This window comes from Pogoniulus pusillus, chromosome 1, assembly GCF_015220805.1.
Source record: "Pogoniulus pusillus isolate bPogPus1 chromosome 1, bPogPus1.pri, whole genome shotgun sequence".
In the NCBI taxonomy this organism is placed as follows: domain Eukaryota; kingdom Metazoa; phylum Chordata; class Aves; order Piciformes; family Lybiidae; genus Pogoniulus; species Pogoniulus pusillus.
In genome coordinates this window covers 47,012,409-47,032,966 of record NC_087264.1, presented here as the reverse complement: position 1 = coordinate 47,032,966, position 20,558 = coordinate 47,012,409, and the positions used below count along the sequence as shown (strand labels likewise).

The window sequence follows — 20,558 nt, the reverse complement described above, 5'->3', positions numbered from 1 at the left end:
GCTGGAGTGCTGTAACTAGTGGTGTCCCCCAGGGATCAGTGTTGGGGCCAGTCCTGTTCAACATCTTCATCAATGACATTGATGAGGGCACAGAGTGTCTGCTCAGCAAGTTTGCTGACAACACCAAGCTGGGAGGCTTGGCTGATACAGCTGAAGGCTGTGCAGCCATCCAGAGAGACCTGGACAGACTGGAGAGCTGGGCACAGAGGAACCAGATGAAGTTCAGCAGGGACAAGTGCAGAGTCCTGCATCTGGGGAGGAATAATAAACTGCACCAGGACAGGCTGGGAGGTGATCTGCTGGAAAGCAGTCCTGTGGAGAGGGAGCTGTGAGTCCTGGTGGGTAACAAGTTAACCATGGCACAGCAATGTGCCCTTGTGGCCAAGAAGGCCAATGGGATCCTGGAGTGTATTAGGAGGAGTGTGTCCAGCAGATCAAGGGAGGTTCTTCTCCTCCTCTACTCTGCCCTGGTGAGACCTCATCTTGAATACTGTGTTCAGTTTTGGGCTCCCCAGTTTAAGAGGGACAGGGATCTACTGGAGTGGGTCTAGCAGAGGGATATGAGGATCATTAGGGGACTGGAGAGCATGGCTTATGAGGAGAGGCTGAGGGACCTGGAGCTGTTTAGTCTGGAGAAGAGAAGACTTAGAGGGGATTTGATAAATGTTTATAAGTGTCTGAGGGCTGGCCAGGAGTGGGGGGACAGGCTCTGCTCACTGCTCCCTGGGATAGGACAAGGAGCAACGGGTGCAAGTTGCAGCAAAAGAGGTTCCGTCTCAGCACAAGGGGGAACTTCTTGACTGTAAGGGTCACAGAGCACTGGAACAGGCTCCCCAGGGAGGTTGTGGAGTCTCCTTCTCCCTGAGACTTTCAAGGCCTGTCTGGATGTGTTCCTCTGTGATCTGTGTTAGATAGTATTGTCCTGCTCTAGCAGGGGATTGGACTCGATGATCTCCTTGGGTCCCTTCCAACCCCTAACATCCTGTGATCCTGTGAAAGGAATTCTGCATTTCCACAAACTAGTAAGAATTTTGTTGTGTTGCAGTAAAGACAGTAGAGAACTAATTGCATTCTGCTGTTGGTTATTAGCACCTCAGTACTATAGAAGCCAGCCAGAAATGGGGACTCAGTGTACTAAGACATTGTGGAAACACTGCTCTGTAAACTGTGCTTATAAATGGTCAGGAGAAATACATAGGTAGGGAAAAGGCAATAGTAACAAATGTCAGATTTGTTGTGAAGCTGACAGTTTTGGAGGGAAGAAGCTAGGTGCAAATTTAAGATGAAATGAGGCTGAGAGGATGGAAGAACTGTTTAGGTATGATAGAAATGATACCTAGGTATCATTTGATAGAAATCATACCTTAGGTATGATAGAAATGATATGTAGAAGATACTTCTAGAATAATGGGAAAGTAGAAGCAAACAGACGCTTGCTCAGAAGGACTATAAAGTGGTGTTGAGGGACATGGTTTAGCACCAGACTTGGTAGACTTAGATAATGGTTGGACTTGATGACCTTGGAGGTCTTTTCCAAACTAAATGATTCAATGATTCTATGACAGAGGAAATTTTCCCTCAGAATTTCCAGAATTCCCTTTCAACAGCAAAAGTAATGTTTCATATGAACCTGGAAAGTCACCTGCAGGAATGTTTCAGAAAGTACTGCCTGATAACAGTTAAAGTCTGTTGAGCACTCCTGAAATGCAGGGCTTCCTTGTCAAGATGTGTTCTCCAGGTTGGAAGACTCTGGGTGTGTTCTCATCTAGTTCATCAGTAATGTGTCTGTCAAAAAGAGAACAGTTAGTCTTGTACTTCCCAAATGTGTTCCTCTCTGCTTCCTCCTGCCTGGTTTCTTTCAATGCCCTGCTTAGCAGGACTTGTAGTTGCTTTTCTTGGATGTAAAGCAGTCCAGACTCAGGGCCATCTGGACACTTTAGTGTGTCTAGCAGAGGTGTGACCACAGACTCATCCAAAATTGAACTGGAAGATGAAAGGCAGGAGTGGTAAATTCGCAATGCCTGTCTCTGAAATACCTTTCTCCTTGACATGCTGCAGGCCACTTCTTCTCTTTTTTCTAGCTAGTGCTGTGATTATAGTGATGGAAAGATAGGTGGAAATTTTATTTTTGCTTTTCATTATCACCTGTTCTCATGCTGGAGTGCTCAACAGAAGATATAGGCAAACAATAATCCTGTGGGTGAGCTAAACAACTAAAGGTGTAGGCTGTGACTTCATTACTTGCAATGACTTCTCATTCACCAGAGCCAAATTTGTCTCTGGATTCTACTTCAGTTCAATGACTGGCTTATGGTATGGTCCTGAATTATGTTTGGATTGCTTTCCCTCTCCATTATAGTTGAGGAGGAAAATATTTTTTTTCCTGCACAGCACTGAGATAGTATGATAGTAGTAAAAAACTCATGAGTCTCAAGCAATTATCTGCTGGGAAACATATGACAAATAGGAGCTGGAAGCACGAGTAACAGTTTATTGAGCAGCTAGAGTTTCTTAGATACTCTGTGTGAAGCTTAAAAAAGAAGATACTTCAATGAAAACTGCTGATTAATGCCAAAAGATGTGAACTTTTTGTCTGTCAGCCTGAAAGGTAAACTCTTTCCTAAGCACTAGTGGCAAATATCCTCCTTTTATTGCCTTAAATTTTGGTCATCTCATGCTGAGTTGAAGATTGGACTGGATGATCTTCCAACCAGAAGCTTTCTGTGATTTCTGGAAACTTCTCTGTCTTCCTGACAGCGTAGTGCTGAAATTCCAAATAATTTTGATGCTGGATTTGTCATCTTTGAACATCTGCTTTATATCTGAAAGAAAATCCTAAACTCAAGATTGTTTGATTTTTTTTTAGTCTAGAAATATCAGGACAGAAATATAACCACAGCACAAAATCATTCATAATACAGCAATTATTGATCCCTTCTCTTCCCCAACAACTATGCAAAGACATTTTTGTTAATGTTCAACAGAATATTCTCTGAAGCTCCTCTGGGCAACCCTTTGGAAAAGCATCAAAGAGTCAGTGTGAGGGCATGATGGATCATGAAAAGCAGTAGATAGAAATTACTTTATGAAAGGATCTTTGCTTGGTGCCTCACCTCAAGCATAAGCACTGTGCTGCTATCCCACTTAAGAGATGCTACTTCAAGGTTATGTACATGTAATGTAAAGGTGGAGAATTTAGTGTTATTTTGCTTTACATATTCAACCTTCACCTTTCAGGACTTCTATTGTATTAACCACTGGAATGGTTGCATGTTCATATTTGTTCACACATGTTCATATTTGTTCATACATGTAATGGTACATGTTCATATTTCCCACTGCGACCTACACGTTATTGTGGAGGTAAGAACTGGTTTGAGCCATGAGACAAAGCATTTGATGCTTTACCCTTTATCCTGCACAAAATCCTTCCTTTTGAAGGTGCTCCCTGCCCTCCTTTTAGTTTTGCCAGTAAGTGGTGGCAACTCCTACAAAATGTTGGAGAAGACTGAGAGGGGCAGGGTGGGAGTTGTGGCACTGACGAACACTTCTAGGGGTGACACATTTTCCACTCTTTCCTTGGTTTTGCCACAGGGGAACTGCTCTGCCTTCCTCCATTTACTCTCCTTCAACTCTTCTGGGATGTATATCCCACCTTGAATAAAATTTACTCCCTTTGGGCTAGTTACCTGAGAGAATGTTCTTTGGTTTCTTGTCTAGTTACACATAGTGTTTTTTCTTCAGAACAACTGCAATATTCCAATCTTTACAGTGTTAATATCAAAAAGAAATCTCATGTTAAACCTAAAATATGCTTACAATGCTTCTGCAAGGATTTCTTGCAGAAGATAATGTGTACTCTTGTACCTGAGAAGGGGAGAGGGAAGGTTGCTCAGACAGTTATTCCAAACTAAAGAGACATTGAAAGCTGCAGGCTAGGAACAGATATAGGAAGGTTAGCCTAAAGAGCTACTTTCTGTTTGCAAAGGTCATTTGCTAACCTTTGGATATCTAGTCCAACAAGTACTCATACCAGCCTATGCCTGGAGAAGAGGAGGCTCAGGAGTGACCTCACTGCTGTCTACAAGTACCCGAAGGAGGTTGTAGCCAGGTGGGGGTTGGCCTCTTCTCCCAGGCAACCAGCAACAGAACAAGGGGATGCAGTCTCAAGTTGTGCCGGGGGAAGCATAGGCTGGATGTTAGGAGGAAGTTCTTCCCAGAGAGAGTGATTGTCATTGGAATGGGCTGCCCAGGGAGGTGGTGGAGGCACCGTCCCTGGAGGTGTTGAAGAAAAGGCCGGATGAGGCCCTTAGTGAGTGCCATGGTCTGGTTGACTGGCTAGGGCTGGATGCTAGGTTGGACTGGATGATCTTGGAGGTCTCTTCCAACCTGGTTGATTCTATGATTCTATGATTCTATAAGTACAAAGACTAGTTTTCCTCTTGTTAAAATATTTTGATCTGGAGAAAGTAATTTAGAAGACACACTGGTTAGTGCACGGGCAGAGACAATCTGTTCCAAAAATAATTGGCAGTAGGTGAGGGGAACAAAAGAAATGTTAAAGAAATGTATTTTCTTTGGCAGTGTGTTCCAAAATGCAGAGTCTTATGGAGAGATGAGGACAGTATTTTCCGTGAAGGTACAGTATACTAGCACTAAAATGATGCCATTGGTCACCTAACCAAAAAGGTGAACAACATGCTTTGAATCTTGTGGACATTTGTCAGTAATTCAGGAAAGAATATCTTTGGAAGATAGATGAACCATCTGAGCTCACTGTGAAGCAGCAAATGTTCCAGTGCTATTTTTGGTTGAGTAGTATTGTATATTGAGGGAGTTTCTGTGAAATGGGAGGTGACACTACAGAAATCTTGGAACATGTCTACTTGATACATGCTGTTTGTGGAAATGAATATATCCAATCCTTGCGGCCTCAGCTTGGGAAGTTAAGAACCTGATTGAGTGAATGACAAGAAATGATCCCTCATAGGTTGTTATATGAAGGAAAACTATCCAACTACTCTTCTTAGGTTCCTCCTTTGATCTTTTCCAGATTATCTTGAAGTTGATTTAAATTGAAGCCTCTCTTATTAGTAGACACTAATTTATTTATATTTGATGAATGTCTCAGAAGTTATCTGCCTCATCAGTATGGGTAGTACTTGTTGATAAAACAAAACAACAAACAAAGGAAACCAAAACCCAACCAGCCAACCTCCCCCCCTCCCCCAAACCACAAAAGCAACACCAAAACAAACAAACAAAAAACCCCCAACCAAACACTTTGACATCTATAGAAAATGATGTATTTATGCCACAAAATGGACGCAGAGGATATGTTAGCCTGGATTGAGTTGGCCAGCTACTTGCCTGTGTTTGATTTCAGATTGCAAATACTGTTTGAAATAGAAAGTTCCTTCAGTATTAGATTCCTAAGCATAATTCTTGTATGTTAGTAAAGCCAGTGTACCACTGAAGAACATTTTCCACAATTCTATTACTTCATATACTGTGGGAACACTGGAGACCTCTTTGGCAGCCAGACCTATTACACTGCAATAATCTGCAGTACTTTATGAGTTTATTTTGAGTTCTATATAAGAGTCTGGTAAGACCAGGCCAGGAAGGAGGAAGGAAAGGTGACAAGTGGAAAAACAATTCTACACCATGGTGATCAGGGCATTAGGCTGGAAAAAGAGATCAAAAGGCCTAAAGTGGCTTTTCCTATGAAATATATTGTCCTGAAGAAAAAACCTTAATTTGCAGAATTTATGGGTTGTTTTAATCTTGTGCAAATTGTAGTCTAATTTTTTTTTTCAGACTCCATAAGTCAAAGGCCTGAGATATGAAACCTTTTCAGATTTATCAGGCTTGGTATATTTGTATCTATCTATCTACATCTGTCTAAATAATCTATATTTTAATAATGACCTGGTGACAGTGTAATACTGCAGTGGTTTTGGCTAATCTAATCTCGTTTTACCATAACTGTGCCAGAACAGCAATATAAAGGCTGTATTTCCTTATTTCTGAGCACCTTGGCAGCACAAAATTATATCCTTTGTAGGAAAATGGCAAGGCTAACTCCATCTGCAAGGAAAACATGCAAGTCAACATTTTTGTAGTGTGCAGTTACTACAATGTACATGTTCCATGAGTAATAACATTTATGCCTTAGCATTTTTTGGTCTCTAGTGGTTATATTCTACTATGAATGCCCCTAGAATGCATATCTAGCTGTAAAAAGACTCCCTTTTCACTTGCATCCTGAATTTCATGTCATTTTCCATTAAGTAATTCTACTTCTATGTATTGCTTTCATGGTGTTTTTTTTAAGTAGCCCTAAAAACCCTTTGCCTGATTCAATTTTGCTTTCTGACTTCATTTGTATTAGTGGAAGAGTAAAGAAAAAGCAGACCCTCAGCTGTCCTGCTTTTGTGGGAGTGACTGAGGTGTACAATAACCATGAGTCAGGCTTTTCAGAAGAGCTTCTCATCAACATCATTACCATGTTTACTTTAAAAAAGCCCAACAACCTTTGGCTAAATTAATTTCTTATGAATAATTGGATGTCCTGAACATTTGGTACTTATCCGTAGTCCATTCTTTCCACTTCTGTTTGTATCATGAGACAAGACAACCTTGGCATGTATTAAAATGCATTTTAATATTGCTTTATGGAGGCTAGATGGAGGTTTACTATGCATAACTTTGTTTATTTGGCAGCTCTGAAGTATCACAGTATCACACAGTATCACAGTATCACCAAGGTTGGAAGAGATCTCATAGATCATCAAGTCCAACCCTTTATCACAGGGCTCAAGGCTAGACCATGGCACCAAGTGCCACGTCCAATCCTGCCTTGAACAGCTCCAGGGACGGCAACTCCACCACCTTCCTGGGCAGCCCATTCCAGTGTCCAGTGACTCTCTCAGTGAAGAACTTTCTCCTCACCTGGAGCCTAAATTTCCCCTGGTGTAGCTTGAGGCTGTGTCCTCTTGTTCTGGTGCTGGCCACCTGAGAGAAGAGAGCAACCTCCTCCTAGCTACAAGGATTCCCACTACTGTACAGCACTGCATGTCCCTTGTAACTTCCACTGTGACGAGGTGTCTCCCATTTTATTTTTATGTACCATGAAACAGAAGCATTTCATAGAAGTGAATAAGTCATCGTGGTCAAACAGGTAGATAAACAAGAACTTGGTTAGATCCTGGTCCTCCACAACTGGTTTTTACCAGTTGTGCCAATCCAAGACAGTGCGTAACGTCCACGTGATCAGTTACTTTCCCTTCACTACACATAATGAAGTCTGAAACCCTGCTGTTGTGAATGTGCATCCTTCACTCATAAAAAAATTGGATTGTCTTGTAGTATTTTAGCAAATTGCTTAAATAGCTTCTCTGGAAAAGAAACCAAGAGGTCAAGTCAGGTTTTATATTCTTGTGTTTTTCTCCTTGGTATTTCATTGGCAAGTTTTTCCTCTGTCTTGTATTTGATTAGCCTTATTCATGACATTACTATTACTATTTCTATTTAACTGGTTTTGTTCAGACAGACACAGGAAACAGTGCACACACACAAAAAGAAAAGAAATTATGTGTAAGGATCATCTCAAACAGTTTCAGAGCTAAAACTGTTTCTGAAACATGATATATTTATTCTGCTACCTGGGTTCTAAAGGCAGAGCATCTCAAGTCAGATGAGTGCCTAATGTAGGTCAGACATTGCACCTCATGCTTCAGTAGCACCAGTAGTACTGCTCACAAGCTGCTTAGATATTAACCAGTTCAGGCAATATCCCTTCTGTATATTATAAAGATAACTTCTGAGACCTTATTTCCTGTCTTGGCAATGTCATAATCTGAAATGAGATCTCTTTTCTATGTCAAGGAAGATACTTGATTTAGAAATCTAATTTGGAAATATGTAACTTGCAGTGACCTCCATGTTCCTTTTCCAGGATAAATACAGAATTTACACTGCCACTGTAATTAATCCAGTATGATTTCAATTAATTTCTTAGGAATATGTATTGAATTTTGAGTTTATTTACAGCACAGAAAATCTGAAAGGCATCTGTTGGGTCAGTTGTGTTAACTCAGGCTTGCATCAGTTTTAATGGATAAAATCTAAGTTCATATTAAATAAATAGAGAGCTTATTTGACCTAGGAGTTTAAAATGTGATTACACTGCTCATATTTGTATTCAGTTTATAGCAGCTAGTAACATTCATACTATTTGTTCAAGAGCTTTCCAGTGTGGATTTATGTAGGTAATTTTATCTCAGGTTGCTTGATATTTGACATAAATCCTTTCTTTCTAGACTAAACCAATAATACAACTATCTGTTTTTAAAAAGGAGATTTAGCCTTTGTGTCTGTGAATGAAAACTGGAAATCTTGAGCTTAGAAAACCCAAGGCATGAATTATTTCTACATAAAATCTGAGGGGTTTAGAGAAAAAAAAAAAGATTAATTTTCATTTTAGGCTTGGTCTGGTTTGTTGAATGCTTGGTGCTGCTGAGGCAATGTGGGAAATAGATAGACAGCTGTGTGCGTATGCACTTTTTTCTTATGCATCAAACCTGAACTGAAGCATACTGGAGCCTTCTTGAAGCTCAGGGTTGCAAGCTGTGTTTCTAGTAGGTTAGTATCTGCCTAGTGCATGGAATCACAGTTTTCTGGGGTCAGACACAGAGATTCCTAATTTTTTGGCAAGGTTCAAATGGCAACCTTTCTTTTTACCTAACATGCTCACAAAACACGGCAAGAGAAACTTCAGATGATGCTGGCATGATCAGTCTGCTGTTCACAATGTGTACAGTCACAGAAATCCACTCAAAAATATGTTTTTTTGTTTTTTTTTTCCTCATTTCTTTTTTTCTAGAAAAAGCAAGTGAGTCAAACAAAGATCCGTGTGATTTCTACCATCCTCTTCATCCTGGCAGGCTGCATTGTCTTTGTGACCATTCCTGCAGTTATCTTCAAACACATTGAGGGATGGACAGCCTTGGAGTCCATCTACTTTGTGGTTGTCACTCTGACTACTGTTGGCTTTGGTGACTTTGTAGCAGGTGAGCATCTCCAAGCATAGGTGCTGTGGATGAGAGCCTTGGCTCTTAGAGTTTGTTTTCTGATATAAAAGGGGGGCTTTTCACAATGTATTGTATTCCAGTGAAATGATGCCAGGTGTTTTCTGTTGGGGTTACTCTGCAATGGGACACCAGGTTGATATGAGTTCTGGGTGCTTTGCCATCTGCAGGTTGCAGGCTTTCAGCAATGTAGATAATATGATCCTAGTAAGTCCTGATAATCTTTTATCATGCAATGAATTATGCACGAGTCAAATGACTTTCTTGAATTAGAGATTTGTATTGGTCCATTAGGCTTCAGTCTGAAGCTGATTGCTGAAGCAAGTAACCAGAAGTTTGTAGATAGGAAGGCTGAGCTGTAGGGCTGGAGAAATCTCTGTTTGGCTGCAGTAGTGGGCTGTTACTGCAGGAGCTGCAGCATTTACGAAGCTGCACTTTGTTCTCTAACCTGGGCAGAAATTTTGACATTGCAGTTGCACTGTTAAGAAAAACTGATTAAGAATGAGGAGTAATGAGGTATGCATCTCAGTGCTAGGAGGATGCTACAACAGTAGCAAGAACCATAAATATCCATCCTTATCAATTTCCAAGGAGGGAGTCAAGATTGCTGGCTGGAGAGATGAGAGATTTTTCTTTCTTGCTTTACTGCTTTGCTAGGAAAAAAGGTGGTTAAGATAAGTGATATTTTTTTCCTGTTAGTGCATGACCCCTACACCTCATTCCTGTTAGACATCCTAATTGGAGGCATTAAGATGCCTGTGTTACAGTCATATTATGCTACTGTTTTACTGCTTTCTATGTATAAATTAGTAAAATATGAGTGAGTTAAAAACATCAAATGAAACTACAGGGGTATATAAGATTTTCTTTCTAGAAGAGCTATAGACAGCTTTTTTGTAGACAAGACTGTGACTTGCCTTTTTTAAAACAATATAGTAGTCATGAAATGCTGAGGAAGAAAAGGCACTGAAAAAAAGAGAGTGCCAGATATGAAAAAAAAAACGATTCATGTACAGATGTGACTGCATGGGCTCTTAGCTACTTGAATGTGCACAGAAGCTTGCTGATAAAATATGTTGCCTTTGTGGTAACACGGTGTGGAGTAAAAAAAAAAGGCACAATATTTTTCCTCAAGCATATCACACTTTGGTATTGTTTTCTTTAATAACAGTAAAAAAAGGCCTGAATGTTAGATGGAACTGTTCTAAAGGAGAATAATATCCAAAGCTGGGTGGCTACTAGCAACCAGAATTTTTCAAAAATCAAATTAAGGACTCAGAATGCAAAAAATTTCTGATGACATCTCACGATAAGAGTTTAAGGTAGATGATCAGCAGGAGATTTGGATTTCATTGCTGATTTTGGGACAGATTTTCTGCCCTTTCATTGTCTGCCACTTCAAATTCTCAGTATTTGTGTCCCTTTGACAACAAAGGGAAAATACTACATTTTATTGAAGAAAACTGCATCAGTGGAGCAATGCTTTTTTCTACCAAGAATGTATCTCAGCTCTTGCCAGGCTGGGAAGGTTGCTGTACTACTATTGCAAATAAAATTGTAGGTGGAGCCAGAAAGAAGAGAATATCTGATAGGCTGAAAAAAGTGGTCTCATACTTTCTCAGTCGCCTGATGACTGTAAAAACAGACCTAGACAATCTGCTTAATAGCAAGCTTCCTCAGGGACACATATGATCAGAAGAGCTTCGTTGTGCCATAGCAACAGCGGCTCCCACCTCCCATTGTTTCTTTCCCTTAAAGACTGGAAAAAAGAGAGCGATTCATGCAGAGAGATTAATATCAACCCTGATATTTGGGTCCCTGCCAATTCTTAAATAGCTGAGATTATATGGGGAATCTTTGATTACATTCCTCCCATCTGACAGGCCTCTCCTATCTATAGCAGTTTTGGTAAGAGTCACAAAATACTTATGGGAATTTCTCACGATTACAGATATTTTGTCATCATTTTAGCATCTCATGATTGCTAAGCATAAATGTGTGCTTCTTTCAGGAGGAAATGCTGACATCCATTACCGGGAGTGGTATAAACCCTTAGTGTGGTTTTGGATCCTTGTTGGCCTTGCCTATTTTGCTGCTGTCCTGAGTATGATTGGAGACTGGTTAAGAGTATTGTCTAAGAAGACAAAAGAAGAGGTATGACTTGTCATTTGTCAGTGGTCTGTCATTTTATAAAAGTGCTTTAAGTGCCTGATTCCTGCTTGTCTAAAGAAGGATGCTCCTCTGCATGACCAGTACTCAATATTCCCAGTGATTTACTCCACTGACTGTCTTTGGTATCCAGTTAGTTCTGATCTTTAGCCTTTTCAAAAAGAGAGAAAAAAAGCAACTGAAGCAGCCTAGACTGTTACAGTATTGTGTAACTGGATACAGTATTTGGATACATGGAACACATCAGTAGTATTGCAGTTGTGGAATAAGAGAGGCCAATCTTTACCTGAAACTTGCTGCAAATTAGGACAAAAGTGTCAGTGCTGTTTTAAAAAACTGGAGATCTTGGAGGTCTCTTCCAATCTGGTTGATTCTATGACTATGTGGCTATCTTCATTACCTAACAAGCACTTACCTTTAAACCAGGGTTTGAGTTTTCCCACCTTTCCCTGTGTCAGAGAACATGATTCTGAATAAGAGTTTAATGTCAAGTCCCTTACAGAGTAGCATGAGTAAAAATAAAAAAAAATGAGTAGTGAGCATCAGCAAAAACATGATTAAGTTCACTCAGAACATGTTCTCCATGCTTCAAAGACAGTGTTGTTAAAGCTTCACTCAAGAGTGGAAAATAGAAGGCAGTAGCCATGACTCCAGAGATGAAGCCTATTATTGATGATGTTAATAAGATAATTCCAGTTTTGAAGGCAGTGTCCTCCTTCATTACTACCAAAGCATTAGCCAAAGAGCAGGCATAGACCAAGTTTGTAATTTTGTGAAGGCATCTGCACCATGCAAGTTGCTGTGCATTCCCTGTGCACCTCCACGAACAAACTGGGCTTCATAACGCGTTTATTTGTCAGGTTCATCATCATCAGGCACCTAAGGATGGGAATCCAGTTGCTCACAGTGAATATGTGATGCCTACTGCCACAAGTTATGCAGTTTGAACTGCACACCTGCATAACTGACCTGAGGAACCAAAGATGACTTTCATGTTGATCGTTGAATGCACAAACTGAGTTTTAGCTACAGCACCCAAAAGAAACCAATGACTGATGTAAACATCATACTCCTGAATGTGTTCATTAGCTGAACTTCAGAAAAAAATCTTGTGTTGACTGAGATATTGCTTGATCATTTTCCTTCTTTTTCTCATTTTGGACTAAATCTTTATTCAGTACAGCAGCCATGAAGGTGTTTTATTCTTAGCCATTATTCTGCTCCCAGATGCAATGGAGGAAAGTAGAGCAAAGCACATTAAAAACATGCTCACGTGCCCACACAGAACATGTGTTTGCAACTCCTGCAGCTGGCTTGAGAGGGTCGTATTTGGACAGTTATGCAATGGAAGCCTCCATTAAAGACAGCTACATTTGTTCCTGAGAATGAATTCTTGACTGGATCAGTCAGAGCTTCTCTTGAAATTATCAAAGAGGCATTTTCTGCCACCAAACAGAACCTTCAGTGAGATGGAACAATTCCACCCCTGAGCAATGTGGGAAGATACACTGCTGTACTGCTACACTGGTTGTGCTGTTTTAAAACTACAGGTGTAATTGTAGGAGATGTAATTTTGCTCACTCCTGACCATCTACCACTGACCTTGCAAGTTGGGAATTTTGTTCTTAACTAATGAGGGATAAATATGAACCCCTCCCATCATGTCCCACAGCTATAAAATGTGTGGGGTAGCAAAATGTGAAAGAGCAGGCAAGTTATATGCCACACAAGTCATTGGCTAGTCACTAGTTGATGTTCTTAGAACTTCCCCAGTACAGCCAGTGCTGAAGTTTTGGTTGAGGTAGATGTGCTGTAGCTGGGACCAGTATCTGATTCTATGCCAGACAGTGAAAGGCTTGTACTACTCTTCTATAGCCTGTCGCTTCATGTTGGTCTCTCTTACTCATCTCTCTTTCTTGTTGCTGTAAAGGTGGGAGAAATCAAAGCCCATGCAGCTGAGTGGAAAGCGAATGTGACAGCTGAGTTCAGAGAGACACGGCGGCGGCTCAGCGTGGAGATCCATGACAAGCTTCAGCGGGCAGCCACCATCCGGAGCATGGAGCGCAGGCGCCTGGGCCTGGATCAGCGAGCCCACTCCTTAGACATGCTGTCTCCAGAGAAGCGCTCGGTCTTTACTGCCTTGGAAACAGGACGCTTCAAGGCTTCTTCTCAGGAAAGCATCAACAACAGGCCGAACAACCTGCGCCTTAAAGGGCCAGACCAGCTCAACAAGCATGGGCAGGGGGCATCTGAGGACAACATCATTAACAAGTTTGGATCATCTGCTAAGATGACCAAAAGGAAAAACAAAGACCTCAAAAAGACCATCCCTGAAGATGTGCGTAAAATTTACGAGACCTTCCGAAACTACTCCCTGGATGAAGAAAAAAAGGAAGAGGAGACGGAGAAGATGTGTAATTCTGAGAACTCTTCTAGCACTGCAGTCCTAACCAACTGCATCCAGCAGCACTCAGATCTGGAGAACGGAGTGATCCCCAATGAAACCAAAGAAAGGGAACATGAAAACAAAGCATTACTTGAAGACAGAAGTTAAATGTAAAAGATGCTTGACTTGAATTAACAATGTTAATGTTTTTATATACATATATATATTGAGACACGTGCCTTATACAGACTCCTTATTCAGTCTGGATTATATAGCATTGAAGAATATTTCACTGTGCCATAAAGACTCAAGCTTGCTCTGCCAAAACAATTCAGGAACACAGCACTGCATAATGGCAACAGAAAGCTACGCACATGGAAATTTCAGCCTGTGTAAGATTACTGGGGCAAGACACAAAGGAAGAGACTGAACCATGGCAATATCACCAGTGCTCCTACCATATCAGACAAAGGGCAGCTACGTAAGAAGAGCATTTGAAAGGGATGAAAAGGAGCCTGTCTTTGTAACAGAGTAGGCATCCGTAAAGCCTTCCCCTGGTGATTTAAAAGAGGAGAAATGCTTGGAATGAACTAGAAACTTTCAGTAAGGCTTAGTTTATGTTTTGGCACGTGATCCAAGCTAGATTTTTCTTGGTTTTGTTTTGATTTTGAATGAGATGCATTTTCTTTCTAAACTGCAGAAGAATGTCCACAGACACAGCCACCAGCTGGGTGCTGGTTTGAAAAACACAGACGTCTTTAAGGGTCAGATTGCTCTTTTCATTACAATTAAAATAAAATAAAAAAAAAATTTAAAAAAAAGAAAGAAAGAAAGAAAGAAAGATAAAAACCTCTGTGGGTATTTAACCAAACCACTGACAGACAAAAAAAAAGAAAAGAAACAAATGGATTTTTTTTTCTTGTGTAGGAAATATTCAATGAACTCACAGCAAGAAAGAGCGTATGAAGAAAATCTAACATCTTGTGCTACGTTGTTTAGAAGAAGAGAAGCATTAATTTAACATTTGGCCAGCTGTATAAAACAGTGGGCCAACAGGTTTTTAAAAAGAATTTCTCATTCACACTTTCTACCACTGAGAAGCACCCTTTGATTTTAATGCTCTAGGACTATGAAGACAGAAGGAAAGCTATAGCTTTTGCATGTCAGCAAACTGCTGTTCTCTGTAGCTGAATCTGACTTTTTAAAAATAGACACAAAGGCATATGTGTTATTCAAATGAGGGCCAGGGCACCATAGAATCTCAGGGCTCTCTACTCCTTTTGCTGGATTTTTGGGTTTAGACACGAGCTGCAGTCATAATCTCAGAAAATGTAAAAAAGCAGAAAAAGAAATTTAGGAAAAGAAGTTGAGAAAATATGGTGGTGATCTTTGAAGTGCTTCAAGCTTTAAGTGCCATTAATGCTGTCATATTTTGTAACTTTTTAAACAAGTGTTTTGAATTATTTGTTTTATTTCCTTTCAGGTCCTCTCTTTATTTGACATTTGCTCTCTTGATAAAACCTGAACATGAGCTTTCTGCATTTCTAGACTTCACTGAAATGTAACCAAACTATGGGCTTTTTTAAAGTATCTTTTGTGGGGTCTGGACATATATGGATTTAAGAACTACAAATATCCCTAGACTTTGCAGTAAACAGTCAAAGAAAGGCTGCAAAATAATTAATGGAATTGCAAAACAGGGTAAATTCTGGTAGCCTCAGCCTGTGGGCTACTGTGTTTGCCATGGCAGATAGAAGATTTTGCATGTTGGAAATGAGATACACACGATCGCACCAGCAGTGCTTTCCCTGCGCCTTCACAAAAGCCTCAAGAGCCTGCAGTTCAGACTGCAGTCTTACAGATAAAACAAGCGCGGATGTAGGTGGCAGAGACATACATACAAATTTGTCACACACACAGGCAGTCACAGGTCATACAGGCACAGACTTTGGGAATGCATGCCCACGTCTGCGTACACAGAGATGCATGCTTCAGTTTCTGTGGTACTGTCTAAGATTTTATGCACAATGAGCCAGCTGCAAATCTAATTGGTCATTGCAGCACACTGCCATGGCTATGAATAGAAGCATGGCAATGCAAATGCAAAGTTTGTGTATGCCTCTTTACATACCTAGTTGATTGGACAATTTGCAGCAGTGAGCCCAATGCCACTAGCACGAAGGCGGGAAGAAATTCCTGTGTGTTCTGTCTGCAGGTTCACTTTGCTTGAAATACTGCATCATCTTTCTAATGTTGTTATCTGTCTGAAAATTAAGGATGAAAAAAGAGTATTTGAAAAATGTCGAGTCATTTGGGATTGCTTTAACTCAATAAGATCCAACAGAAATTAAGTTCTGCTTAGTACACCAATGAATCTCTTTCAGTGCAGGGCTGCACTCTGGCTTTAGCTTACTGGAGGTAGAGCATCAGCCACATGAAAGCATCTTGTCTGACTCTGAAAGCATGCAATGCATACAGATTGTGCTAACAATTCTCCTTGGTTACCAAATGCCAAAACCAACATCATCCATGCAGTGTTATTTGTTCCTCAACTGAGTTCTTCTCACAAGAAACGTTTGCCTGTAATGGAAAAGTCCTGCATAGATGCAGAGGCAGCTGTAAGAATATGGGAGATGCATTTGCTGTATGTGAAGCATAAGGCTTAGTCATAGCCACAGCATTTCTGCTGACCAGGGTCAGGGAAAGCGAAGTCTGCCTCAGAGGACTTGTCTGTGTGAGCAGGGAGCTGGACAGTGGGTGAGTCACAGAAAACATGACAACATGAACAAAGGAACCGAGGAGGCAAAGTTTAGTGCCCAAATTCGGAACTAGTTATTCTGATGCATTCTTGGCCTATTCTTCATCTCTAAGCTTTCTGAGCTCTCCATCTGTCCTCTGTCCAAGTTCTAGCTGATGATGTGTGTGTCTCACTCTAGTTTCTGCCCGGCCATGCCATGCCATGCCATGCACAAATGCCTGTCTGACATCAGATGTGTCTTCATCAATTGCTGGTTTGGGCTAAGATAGTTTCAGGGTCAAAGGGTAATGCTGAATAAATTTTCAGTGAGGTACTGAACATAGCATCTAATGATCTTTTACATGAAAGCAAAATGCTCTCTTTCATTCTCACATTTCTGTGCATGGAACTTAATGAACAAGCAGCCAGTCCCCTACTGGAGAAAATATTTTCTCCTATATGATTGGTTATAAAATACCTCAATATATATATATATATATATATATATATATATATATACTTTTTATTACTATATGGGAGTTACAAGTGGTGTGTTGCATAAGAGGCCAGGCAGAAATGTCTGACAACTAAAATGACATTTTAATGTCCTAAATTGCTTCTCCACTTGTAAAGGCCATCCCCTGGTTTTAGTAATATGCAACACCTTAGGGAGGGAATCTCAGTTCAAACATCAAGTGTTTTTATGGGGAAAATTCTCATCCTTTGACATATAATAATACTTATAAAGAACTTCTGATACTACTTCTAGTGAGGCTATTCCACCCTGATATAAAGTTCTAGCAAAAGATTGTCTGAACCATTATCCAAAACTCCTTGCTCTAAATCCCAGACTTTCACAGCAGCCTGAAAATACAAAGTTTAACAAAAGGGTGACTTACTGGCTTTAACTCTCAGATCCTGCCCAGAGCACAACATCACTTGACATGGGAATTGGGACCTGAAAGATCAAAGGATACATGGATTTTCTGTAGCTGCAACCCTCACACATAGAGGACAACTCAGCTTCTGTTCTTCTACAGCCTTCAGCTCTGCAGTCCCACTTCCTACTGTCTTGTGCAGGAGAATTTTAGTATGCTGCTTTGGGGATCCTGTTGAACTATTAACCATCACTGAACTTGTGCAGATTTTGCATGAGTGGTTTTGAAATCTTTGAAACCTGATTCGTGTGGCAATCTGTGATTTTCATTATTCTTTAATAGGGAATATTATTTCTAATAAATATTATTAGAAATAACAGAAAAAAAAACTCACAGTGATTTATGTTCATTAAATCTGCTTTTGGTTGTTGCTGTAAATTATTAATCATCAAAGCTTCTGCTGCCTGCCTTTATGGTGTCTCTAGTACAAGTCTGCTTCTTCCAAAGCCACTAATGAGCTCTGCCAGAGACTTTCTGCAAAATTCTCTGACCCAGGAAAAATGAAAGTATGCCAGCTTTGGTTTTCTCAGGGGCTTATTTGTGTTGTCAGGTTGCATGATGTCTGTGCTGGTCTTAGCTTTTTCCATCATGTCCTAAAAACAAGTAACAGGCAAAGACCAAGCTTTATGTTATGTTGCACACTAATCTAGAACAAGAACTACGTAACAGATATCGATTTAAAAGGTTACTGGGAACTGTTTTAGTCCTTCCTGCACATCTATTTGATCTGAACTATATTTTGTCTAAGCTAAGGCCAAAATCTGCCCCTGATCAAGACAGTGCAGCAAAATGGAACTAGCTTGCTATTTTTAAGCTTTTTAGAGCAAAGACTTGCTGTTTTAACTCATCTCTCCAGTGCCATTTACACTGACTAAGGTGGCACTATATCAGTACTAAATACAAATAAATCCAGCCTCAGAAACAGTTCTTTAGGTAATTAAATACCAATGAAAACAGAAATGCAAATGAACACAAATCTATGAAATTCAAATAAAGGCTTGTACATTAATGTATGAAGCTACTTGCTTGGAATATATCATTAAAAAAAAAAGGCACATCTGAAAAATCCTTTAGGTTACCTCATTCTTCCTGAGGTCCTCATCTCCTTAGCTACCTGTAGCAGTTGCCCTGTTGCTGATCTGGATCTTCGTCCCTGGTGCTGTTCAAGACAGGATTGGACGTGGCACTTGGTGCCATGGTCTAGCCTTGAGCTCTGTGGTAAAGGGTTGGACTTGATGATCTATGAGGTCTCTTCCAACCTTGTTGATACTGTGATACTGTAATTTTTAACCTCCTGCTAGTGCATCTGAAGTACTTCATGATGTTAGACTCTACTGACTTGTGGTTTTGCAATTAAAAATTGAGGAAGCAATTGTGGAAGCTAATCTGAGAGCGTCCCGATACAGCCAGAACATGCTTTCTGAGCTGGGTCATGCTGGGTTGAGAAGGTCACTCTAAAGGCAGGTCTTATCCACAACACTGGTGAGTTCAAGTGGGGAAAGTGGGCATTTCTCCAGCAGGTGGGCTTTTGAAACAAATAGGATTTGCTTTCCTTGGCTGAACTCCTTATAAGCAAATCACAGGCAGGTGCTAGCTGGCATGTGAGAGAGAATATATTTTAGTCTCCCAAATATGTTCCACCTACACTCTCTTTTTCCCTTGTGAGAGCTGAGCACATAAAAAGGAAAACTTACAGTGCCCATTGCAAGATGTAAGCAAAATATACCAGCTTTCAGCCTACTATTTAGCAGTTTCTCAGATCTTAGAGTCACGTAGTAACTATAAGTAGAAAAAGGCAGAATTCGTGTCTGGATCAGAGCCTCCCAAAACTTTAAATGTATCCAGGTTAGTGTTCCAATGTCATTTTAGACTGATTTTTTTTTTTTCAAAGTTCTAATGGGATTTTACCTAGCCCTTTTGGACAGGGCTGAGAAACCATGATAAGTCCTTTTCAGCTTTGCACTGGGAAAAAACCCACCAACTTTCTTAATACTTGGGAAAGCATTTCAATGGGATGCTGATCTATTATCTTTCCTGATCAAGTTACAGTATAAGCAACCAATAAATCCACTTATAAGGATGTTATATCTACTCCCTTGTCTCTGCCCCATTCTCTCTCTCTCTCTCTGTGAGATTATATGGTGCTTTAGAAAGGCATTCTCAGAAAAAGGACAGTTTCAAAAGTGTCATGACCAGGGTACAGAGCAGAACATGATTGTACCTTCTTCATAAGTTTTGCTGCTATTGTCTTTACTTTATGATGTAACATTTTACAAAGATGGAGAACAAAAGAACTGCAACAAAGACCTGGATGATGAAAATGCTTTTTCTGTTGGTCTTTTTCTTTCTTTGTTGTCCTGTCTTCCAGCAAGGGCAGAGGAGCTGTAATTAATCTTGCCTTTTGCTAATCTCTGTGAAAAACAAAGCACTGCTAGTAATCTCACTCTTGTCAGATATTTGTGCTTGATTTTGTCCCTTCTGCCTTTTCTCTTTGGTTGATGATCCAGATTCCACTGTAGTGGAAGTAGTGAAGTAGTGGTGCTGGGTTGGTTTCAAAAGAGAGGCACAAACCTGTAGCCATACCCTTACTGGTACCGAACTACATTTCTGCATCTGGTGACCAGCCAGTAGGGAAGCAAGAAGCAGAGCATTCAGAAGGTTTAGAATCATAGAATCAACCAGCTTGGAAGAGACCTCCAAGATTATCCAGTCCAACCTATCCCCCAGCCCTAGCCAGTCAACTAGACCATGGCACTAAGTGCCTCATCCAGGCTTTGCTTGAACACCTCCAGGGACGGTGCCTGCACCACCTCCCTGGGCAGCCCATTCCAATGCCAATCACTCTCTCTGGCAACAACTTCCTCCTAACATCCAGCCTGTACTTCCCCTGGCACAACTTGAGACTGTGTCCCCTTGTTCTGTTGCTGGTTGCCTGGCAGAAGAGGCCACCTCCCACATGGCTACAGCCTCCCTTCGGGTAGTTGTAGGCAGCAATGAGGTCACCCCTGAGCCTCCTCTTCTCCAGGCTAAACAACCCCAGCTCCCTCAGCCTCTCCTCATAGGATTTGTGCTCCAGGCCCCTCACCATCTTTGTTGCCCTTCTCTGGACATGTTCCAGCACCTCAACATCTCTCTTGAATTGAGGGGCCCAGAACTGGACACAGTACTCAAGGTGTGGCCTGACCAGTGTTGAGTCCAGGGGCAGAATAACCTCCCTTGTCCTACTGGCCACACTG

The 20,558-nt window shown here is 40.8% G+C and overlaps 1 protein-coding gene across 2 annotated transcripts in view; it reads left to right on the top strand.

The window, feature by feature from the left end:
- The window catches only part of KCNK10 (potassium two pore domain channel subfamily K member 10), a 78,083-nt gene extending 61,204 nt beyond the window's left edge, over nucleotides 1–16,879 (top strand). For both annotated transcript variants that reach the window (XM_064151268.1, XM_064151277.1), the window contains 3 exons: nucleotides 8,888–9,074; nucleotides 11,104–11,246; nucleotides 13,192–16,879. In XM_064151268.1, the coding sequence (XP_064007338.1) occupies nucleotides 8,888–9,074; nucleotides 11,104–11,246; nucleotides 13,192–13,815 (954 nt within the window). In that variant the 3' untranslated portion in view covers nucleotides 13,816–16,879. The remainder of the gene's footprint in view (nucleotides 1–8,887; nucleotides 9,075–11,103; nucleotides 11,247–13,191) is intronic.
- Nucleotides 16,880–20,558: the final 3,679 nt, after the last annotated feature.